The following is a 10,000-nucleotide window of genomic DNA, read 5'->3' on the forward strand; positions in this document are numbered from 1 at the left end:
AGAGGGAGAGGGAGAGGGAGAGGGAGAGAGAGAGAGAGAGAGAGAGAGAGAGAGAGAGAGAGAGAGAGAGAGAGAGAGAGAGATAGAGATAGAGATAGAGATAGAGAGAGAGAGAGAGAGAGAGAGAGAAAAAAAGAAAAAAAAAATGACTAAAGAAAAGTTCATAAAGAATGTAAGTAAGATATATCATAAAAAATACAAATATACTACTACTTGCACTTCAGTAATTAATTAGTGTATTGATTGTAATAATTCATTATCACTATTAATCACATTTATGTCTTTTGGGGGTTTTCAGGTTTTACTTGACCTTCTGAAACTTTAAAAAATTAAAATACATGAGTAAAAAGAAGAGTAGAAATGGAATAGGAGAAAGAAATGGGAAAGAAGAGATGGGAAGGGAGATAATTAACCCATCGGCTCTAGATGCTCCATTGGCATCATCTGACAAGAAATACAGGCATTATGCTGACAAGAGCAGCCACTCTGTCAGGTGTGGCTTGTAGGCCAGGCGCATACAAACTTTCGTGTGCGGTGACAAGACTCTATGCCTTCCATTTGTAATGTTATTTTCTCTTTTTCTGCACAAGCATTTTAAGCTTTTTTGTCATTTTCCAGTGTCTATATTTGTCATTTGATTTGCTTTATCCAGATGGTAATCAATTGTTTTTCTTACACAGACTCCCTAACTCTCTAGGTAGTCCATAACTAATAATGATGTCAATATGTAACATTTTTGTTTATGTCATTTAAATTTTCTTTCATAACATTTAATTTTCTATGACACAATCTGTGCTACCAGTCATAGTGGGCAGGAATAGGATCCTGAACATGAAAATAGCACCTCCCTGGAGCTAACACTCCTCCAGGATGGTACATTTCAAACTCGTTTATCAATGGAAAGAATGTGAATGCTCCTTCCTAAATGCCCACTGAGTCTAATCACCTCAAAGAGCCCTGTGCAGTCGTGGTGAGACACTCCCGTCACTCTGACCTTCAGCCAAAATTTTCATGATGGCAAGTTTCCATCAGAGAGCCCTCAGCCAAATTTCTCCCTGATGCCATGTTCACATCACCCATCCCTCAAGCCAAATTTTTTCATGATGTGATGGTCATGTCATATGGATAGTAGGAGTAAAGGGAGAGGAGAGGTAGGAGGAAGGAAGGGGAGTAGAGGGAAAGAGAAAGGATGATAAGGAGAAAATTAAATTAAGGTAGCATGCAAGGGAATTAAAGAGGAAGAAAAGGAGATAAAGAAACATAAAAAAATGGAAGTACAGAAGCAAGAGGAAAAGGAGGAGGAAAGGGGAAGAAGGAGTAGGAACAAGAAAGAAATTAAGGGAAGAGGAAGAGGAAAAAGGAAGAGGAATGAAAAGGCAGAAAGAAAGACAAAGAAATATAAGGGAATTAAAGGAGAGAAGAGAAGGATCATACATAGCAGAACATTTTAAAACATTTCAATCTTGTCAAAAGTTCTCTACCATCACAATCACAAGCAGACACTTCAGACTACAAAATGAAAGCAGAGACAGAAAAAAGCAAAGATGTTACAATCATAAAAAAAGATACACTAATAAAATAGTGCAATTCTAAAAATAATACATTGCTACTCATGTATCTGTCTCCTGTATCTTGTTAATTGCAAATGTGATATATTAAAAGGCCATTATACATTCTCATAACCACATATGATGAACTGAAGAGCAAGAAAAAGTTTAGTTATAAACTGAAGGAACAACAAGCAAGGAAAAAAAAATTAGAAAAGAAAAAGAAAAAAAAGAAGTGCAGATGAACGATACCAGTCAGAGAAAAATATGAATAATTGAACATTAAAAAAATCCATCTTAACTTTGAAGATACCACTACTACACTTAGAGAAGAGCAGGCAAGGAGTACCAGGTATCAACTAATAGGTATCAATTATCAGGGGTTACTACAGTACTGAAGAATATGGAATAAGACTGAAAACCTCTTGGAATTACCTGCCCCTCCAACTTAGTAAGTTTGATGTAGTAAAGCTTTTATTTCAGGGAGGGGGAGGGAGAGAGGGAGAAATGGAGGGAAAAAAAGAGGAACAGCTTAGATATATTTATAAGACTTTATATTTTTGAAGAAAAAGAGATTTTGTAAGAATATATTAAATATGCAATTGTCAGAAAGTAGGAAGCATTTTTTCAGTACCCGAAACATGAACATGGAATAAAAGAAAATTTATGAAATGAATCATTAAAAAAAAAGTAAAATTACAATTTTAATACTACACTTCTTGTCCTGTCATCCCTACTGAGTAAAAATTTTATTGTCTACATGCGAATGTTAAGAAAAACAACACTTTAACCCACACACCTCTGCGACTCCTTGCACTTGAGCTTGACTTCAACTTGACGTGGTCTGCCCGTCAGGTCACAGGTCGTGCCCCCAGAGTAGAAGTGTGACACATACCTCCTGCCAGGTTTGTAAACCTTCTCTGGGTGCTGGAAAAGAAGTGACGTCAATTTGGCATAAGAAGGTAAGTCTTCTACATCCCCATTTTTCTGTGACTGTGTTCTCATGTTCTAACCATATTTCATCCCTTACTTTGTTACCTGCCAGCCAAAAAGAGCACCTGAACAGTTGTCCATCCCAGTCAGTTTTCATTATTATCTATTTTTTCTTAAACTATCTAAAATGGTTTACAAATATTGCACATAGCAGTAAAACTGGATACTGAACACCAGGAAGAACTTCAACTGCAAAATCTCGACACTTCTGGCAGGTATATACATGCCACTGGCAATCTACTTATGAACCTACTCTTTCCTACACCTTCCTCTCTTCTCCTCTTTTCACACAATTCTCTCATATATTCCATCCTCCTCCTACACCTCTTCTTCCTTATTCTATTCCCTTCTTTTTATGAAATCTGTTGACCATTCTCCTTCTCCTTCCTTTCCTCCCTTATCCATCATTGAATATTATGAAACACATGTTCACTCTGTCTGACTTCTACTCTTTTTTCCTCCCTTCCCATTTTCCCACTTTTCTCTGTGACCTACTCTTGACAGGTGCTCCTGGTGTTAAACTACATATTGGGGTGCATGTGGAGTCATCTGTTTGAGAGAAAAATTAGAAGTTTGGGAAACAAATTAACCCTCTCTCTCTTTGCTTTTGCCAGGACCAAACAAGTGAGCAACTGTTTAGTGCACATAATTTAGAGGAGGCTTGACACTGATGTGATGGGCTGTCATCATGGCACAAGAAATGGTCAGCCATGATGTGATAGGACATTTATCTGGACTGAATGGGTTATGAAACCTATAACTTTCCCATTTAATTCTGTTTTACTTCCTTACTAGTGTCTCAATTTCCATCTCACAAAACCTGTTTCCTTTTTCACCTTTATTACTTTCTGTTATCCCATGTTACACTCCACAAAATCCACCTCTTCTGCATCCAACCTCACTCTCTTCATTCCTTTATCGACTTACATCTTTTTACCTCTTGTCTTACCTTTTTCACCCCTCTGTCTCATATCTTATTACCCTGTGTCTGCTCCACCAACTTCATCCTTCCACACCACAAGTTATAATTTCTCACCATAAATCTCCACCTCTTTAACCCACTGGTGACTGCTAATGTTCTATCATGTCATTACCAATAAATACAGATGAAAGATGATGCCTCATTCCATCATGGGTCAATTTCCTGACTGCTAAGATGAGGGCACCCAACCACAAGCTGGACAATTGCCTAGACATGGTGTAGTGTCCAGTATTTGGATGCCTGTCCTTGCCTGACTTAATTAAATTTTGACTCACCTTCTGTATCCATGCGCGATGGCCCTCCAAGTCAAACTGCCCTAAGAGGATTACGGTCCTAGTTCCGTCGCGGTCCTCGTGATACTGCTCCACTTTCCGCCCGTAGCAGAACTCGTACTTCCACCATCCAGAGCCCTGTTGAGGGGAGGGTGAGGGAGAATGAATAAAGAAGAAAAAGGTTAAAGACGATAAAAGAAATTGTTGGCCTCCAAGAGCTTATATATATTTGTATGTATGCCCAAATCTAAAAAGGAACAAAATCATTACAACAAAAAAATCCTCTTCTTTTTTCAAATGGATTTTAAGAAATATCAGATTGAAAATAAAGAGATAAAACCAAATAAAACAAATATAAAAAAGTCACAACATACAAGCCTACTCCTGTCATAACCACACAAAGGACCTCCTATGTCTTCCTTGAGGAATTGCCTTTCCACTTACCCCATGCAGGCAGTATTCCCCATTGAGGAAGTCCTGCACAAGCTTCTGGTCAATGGCTGGCTGCGGGGGGAAGAGGGACAGCTTGGCAGGGGGTTCAGGGGTAACGGAGGCTATACTCGGGTGGTCGGGATCGTCCACAACCTCGAGTTTTATGGAGCCACTGGATGAAACTCCGCTCAGCTACAAATAAAAAGGGAGAGAGAGACAGAATGTGTAATATGTAGTCTGTGAAAAAAAAAAGAAAAAAGAAAAAAAGAAAGAAAGAAAAAAATAAATTCTCCGACAGAGACAAAGTGATTAAATTGCTGATAATGATGACTAGAAAAATCAGAATGATAATAACAATAAAAATAATAATGCTTATAATGCTAATATTCATGATAAGAAAAATATATTAATAATATCAGTAACTGTTGTAACAATACAATAATCATGATCATAACAATATCAACAAAAATAATAACAATGATAATAACAATAAAGGGGAAAACCTGTTAGTTCAATTAAATTCTTACAACAATAACAACACCATAAAAAAATCTAGTAACTATCCTATGTGCCCCAATACCCTGCCACTTCTCCCTCAAAAAGTGGAAGACACAATCTAACATCCTCCACCTAATAATTACAACAACAATCACAATCACAAGCCCAAGCTCTTCAAATCCTTCTAAATCCGCATCCCTTCCCTTCACTGGGTCGGCAACTAACCATAGCCCCATTGGAGCGCATCTTGAGGCTCTCTGTTTCTATCCTCCGGAGGTTCCGTGGCCTCTTGGGAGCACCTGACATTGGAATGCAGTGGAGGTCCGTCTGGGGAAGTTCCCGTGGCCTGTGGGTGAAAGAGTCAGGAGGAGGCTTCAGTTGGCTTCCTTTCTTTTCCTTGTTAAAGTGGTTGAGGTGGTTATACACATGAGAAATGGGAAGAAATTTGGAAAGTGTGATATCTGTGTGTTGAACTGAATAAGAATGGGTGAGATTAGGAAAATACAGAAGGAACAATTACAAACACAAATGCCCCCATTTGCACAATAATCCTTTCCCACAACCCTCTGATATCAAGACTGAGATAAGTGATGTGGGTATAAGTTAATAAGATTCATTTAACAAAAACTCAAGGGGAAAATTAATCACAAGAGTAAATGAAAATAGGGGTTTGTGTTAAACTAGGTAAATACAAATATACTAAGCACCATAAGTAAGAATCATATAACAAATATGTTTAAATAAATAAAAATAAGATTATGAATAATATCAAGAAAGTAAAAATGTACTATAATATATCACAACATAAGCAAGGATGAGAGGACACAAACACATATTCCTACCACAAAGCAATAGAAAGAATGGTAGTGGACAAAATGGATTAAAAAAGCAAATGAAAACAAATATGAATACCCGTTTTTACCAGCTAATGGTGTTGGTAAGAATCTTAGTAGAGGCAATCAGGAGTGAGAGGATGCTGACTGTATTTCTTTTTTATCTATCAGTATTGAGACATAAAATGCTAGAAATAGATATTCCAATCATAAACAAAAGGGAGAATGAAATGGATGATTAGAATGAGAAAAAAAGAAGAAAAAGAAAAAAGACAACACCAAGGATAACCTTTGCTATATCCTTTCCAGGCCTATCCAGTGTACAATTACTCTGTTAAGCATAAATGCACCTACAAACAAACATACATGTATAAACATTTACCCCATTCCCCATTTTTTCCCCTCAAACCCACCTATAAAAAGGATGCTGGCAGATGTTGGGTGAGAGCACAACAATCTCATATTCACATGTAAACGTCTCTTTGATGCTGTGGATGTCGTGGCGACCTTTCTCATAGCACACGAAGAGGATGTGACTGAGGCGCGGCTTTCCCGTAAGGTCACAAGTGGTGCCATCAGTGTAGTTGATCATAAAGTAGGGCATGTCAATTCCTTCAATCTTGGTGGTGGGGATGACTGGGTTGGGGTTAGCCTTCAGATCCTCATCTAGCTTGGCCTCTGCAATGGAATAGTGAAGAGAGGGGGGTTCAAGGAGGGTTGCTAGATATGCAGATAGGGTTGCAATTGTCACATTGGGGGGAGAGCATTTAATATCATAGGGATTGATTAACCTAATTTCTAGTAAAGTTCTGTGACTGGAATGCACTGGCGTGTGTTATTCGGGGATACTGTCTTTCCCATGGCTGTGCTCCTGAGTCATCATTTCAGCCAGCAAAAAATGGGCTCATGATGTGATTAGATGTTACCTGGGATCAGTGAATTTTACATCATGATGTGACAAATCATCATCAAATTTGAAATTCCGGTTGAACATGGGCATTTAACTGTTGAACAGAAGGCTAAAAATTATGTAGCTTATACAAATGAAAAAAAAACCCTAACATACCTGCAATACGTAGCTCTTCCATGGACAAGATACCGAGGATGTATTCCTGCCTTCGAGGTGACTTGCCCTCTCGCTCCTCACGGTACTGCTTAAGGTGAGTGCCATGGCACAGCTCGTAGGTCCAGTATGACTCCAGCTGTAGAGGGGGAGTGCACCGAGCTTAGGCTTACAGGGAATGCAGTAAATAAGGATGTGGCTGGATGGAGTTACATTACAGAGCAATACTTGAGAGACTTAAATATATATGGACACACATCCATATCTGTATACATGTATGTGTATGTGAGTGTTGTATGTCTGTGTGTGTGTGTGTGGGGGGGGGGGGGGGGTGTTAACTTATCCCAAATGTCAAGTGCCATCTTTGTATGTATGTAACTCTCTCTCTCTCTCTTTTTCTCTTTCTCTTCCTCTCTTCCTCTCTTCCTTTCTCTCTCTCTCTCTCTCTCTCTCTCTCTCTCTCTCTCTCTCTCTCTCTCTCTCTCTCTCTCTCTCTCTCTCTCTCTCTCTCTCTTACTCTTACTCTTACTCTTACTCTTAGTCTTACTCTCTTACTCACACAGACACAAACACAGACAGATGTCTCTCTCTCTTACTCTCTTACTCACACAGACACAGACACAGACACAGACAGACAGACAGACGGACAGATGGACAGACAGACAGAGAGACACACACACACATAATTCGAACAGGTACAATAAACTCTAAATACTGCAGATGGGATTCCATGAGGTAAGAGCACCTGTCTGTATGTAGCTATAAACATATGTATATGTAGGTACATGCATGTACATATAAACATGTAAGGACTTGTAAGCATTTCTTAATATCTAATAATAAGGAGTAAGGTGGCAGCAGAACTCACCCACAAGTTGCATGTCTGCTTCTTAAACAGCGGCATCAACAATGTCAGGGGATTTGGTCCTGTGTAGATATCTGAGTCATCCTTTGAACAAAGCACACAACATTACTACTACAGAATACATCAGAAAAGAAAGGATAGAATTCTATACCTTTGAAAACAGAAAACACAGAATCATTTATAGTCTGGTGTCTAATTTTCGACAGTAATTTCATGTTCATTAATGTATTATTTTAATTTGATTTTTGTTAATGATATACCATGTGAAGTTTACTTTCTTCATAAAAATAAAATCTTTTTATTCTATTTCTAATCTGATAAAGTAGATAATCAATTTCGTTAAACTCACCCCATCATCTCCATAGTTTATTGGGATGAGGCACTGGTACTGCTCATTGTTGGGAGTTGTCATAACAAGCTTTTCATAGTCGGGTGATTCCTGAAAGAAAACAAATAAGGAATGAAAAATTAGAAAACACTAATTGAATTGAAACAATGAAAAAAAAAGCTATTAGGTAGCCACCCAAAATTATCTAGATTCAATACCTCTTTCAGCTTTGATATCTTATTTTGTGGTATGTAACTGACATGAGTGAATATATAAAATATTTCTGAAATGGAGAGTCAAGCTCTTCAATATTAACAACCAAACTCTGTTCTGGTACAATTTTAAAAATTGAGTATGAATTACAGGGGGTAGAGAAATTATTTCAAAAGAGTAGAGTCGTTGACACCTGTGAATGTGTGAGGCTTATAGTGAGAATACCATATTTATGGTGTTTTGGCTTGACTAAAATTTGCTGTTAAAGTGAAGTAAGAGAAACTGAAACTGTTTGCCGTGCAAAGTATGTTTTAAACAGTAATTAAGAAATCAACTAATAAGTTCAAGAAATTTCTTGAAGTGCATACATACATAAAGAGTTTACTTATTCATATCCAAGTAAATACCTGACTAAGGACTGAATATATTCATGTAGACTGTGGATTAATTTCATACAAAATATAACATTATTTTTAAGAGCTAAATAGCTATTTTTACTCATATTTCTCCACTATTTGAAAGACCCCTAATTTGAGATAACTACTGACACCTGTATCTGCATATAATCTATCTTATATTGCAGTTTCAGTCAACAAACACACATGGAGAAAATATTTCAGTTCAAAATTATTTACTTCAAAACAAATAAAAAAAGAAGTCTAATTAATAAACACACAAGCTTTTTTTGCATCTAATTAACACTAACACTCTGGTATAACTAAACCCATAATATCTACTGTAGTATAACATTTGCCTAATAAATGCTCATCAACTGACCTCTTTAGGTCTCCTATATAATGTTTTGCCTATTACAGTTTTACACAATTTCCTCCATGTTTCTTCTTACAATAGTTGGTCATCCACTCAGTGCTTGAGAGAACAGAAAGAATATCAGATAACAGAAGGTATGTATGAAAAAAGGTTTAAAAAAGAGAAAAATAAGGAAAACCAGATCAGAGGATGGGGAGAGCAAAGAAAACCGGGCAGGAAAATAAAAACAGTAGGAGGAGAAAGCACTGATAAGAATTTACACACGAATGGATCATAAAAGAAAATCGAAAATACGGAAATGGAAAAAGGAATTTCAATTTATCTATTACTTTTTTCTCCCTAAATACGACGCGCGGACGAAAACAAGAAACACTATGTTCATCAACTGATATTTTAACATATTTCCTATAAACAAATCATTGTGAAATTGAGGTAAATAGATCAATAATAAAATAACAGAAAAAAAATGTTATCTTACCAACAGGCTGTTTTCCGATCCAGGCCAAGTAAGTCGAAATAGTATAGCATCATCGAGTCCTTTGATCTGGTTAGCAGCTAGGACAGTCTCAAAGGCCAGATGGACGCAGAAGAGAGTCACTATCGCAATTTTAGTCTCCATTTCGAGTCAAAAATAACGATAAACCGGTCGCTTTCATCGGGAAGGGGTAACCATGTCACTTTGTTTACCTCTTGTTGACACGACATCGATGACGTCATGAAGGGGCGGGGCTTACGATTTGCGGGCTAAAGTGCATCTCTTTTAGCCGATTTTTTTATGACAGCTGGTATTCGCTAAAATATATGTATATATCAGTATTTCATATGATTACACATTTATATACTGATTGGTATACATTGCTCTATACACATATAAATGAAAAAGCATACGAAGATAAATATAGCTACAATATTCCGACCTACCTATGTATATATATATATATATATATATATATATATATATATATATATATATATATATATATATATATATCAATATATATATATACATACACATAAATATATCTATATCTATATATATACATACATATATATAATATATATATATGTGTATATATATATATATATATATATATATATATATATATATATATATATATATATAGATATATGTGTGTGTGTGTGTGTGTGTGTGTGTGTGTGTGTGTGTGTGTGTGTGTGTGTGTGTGTGGGGTTGGGTGGGTG

At 36.8% G+C, this 10,000-nt stretch overlaps 1 protein-coding gene across 1 annotated transcript in view; it reads right to left on the reverse strand.

The window, feature by feature from the left end:
* The window catches only part of LOC125045503 (endoplasmic reticulum lectin 1-like), a 22,856-nt gene extending 13,361 nt beyond the window's left edge, over positions 1-9,495 (reverse strand). Inside the window, exons 1-9 of the mRNA XM_047642797.1 lie at positions 9,276-9,495; positions 7,835-7,924; positions 7,489-7,569; positions 6,624-6,759; positions 5,971-6,235; positions 4,950-5,070; positions 4,239-4,418; positions 3,798-3,932; positions 2,347-2,474 (exon numbers count right to left, since the gene is read on the reverse strand). Of these exons, the coding sequence (XP_047498753.1) occupies positions 2,347-2,474; positions 3,798-3,932; positions 4,239-4,418; positions 4,950-5,070; positions 5,971-6,235; positions 6,624-6,759; positions 7,489-7,569; positions 7,835-7,924; positions 9,276-9,416 (1,277 nt within the window). The 5' untranslated portion in view covers positions 9,417-9,495. The remainder of the gene's footprint in view (positions 1-2,346; positions 2,475-3,797; positions 3,933-4,238; positions 4,419-4,949; positions 5,071-5,970; positions 6,236-6,623; positions 6,760-7,488; positions 7,570-7,834; positions 7,925-9,275) is intronic.
* Between the last annotated feature and the right edge of the window lie 505 nt (positions 9,496-10,000).

The sequence above is a fragment of the Penaeus chinensis genome, chromosome 37 (genome assembly GCF_019202785.1).
Source record: "Penaeus chinensis breed Huanghai No. 1 chromosome 37, ASM1920278v2, whole genome shotgun sequence".
Classification (NCBI taxonomy): Eukaryota; Metazoa; Arthropoda; class Malacostraca; order Decapoda; family Penaeidae; genus Penaeus; species Penaeus chinensis.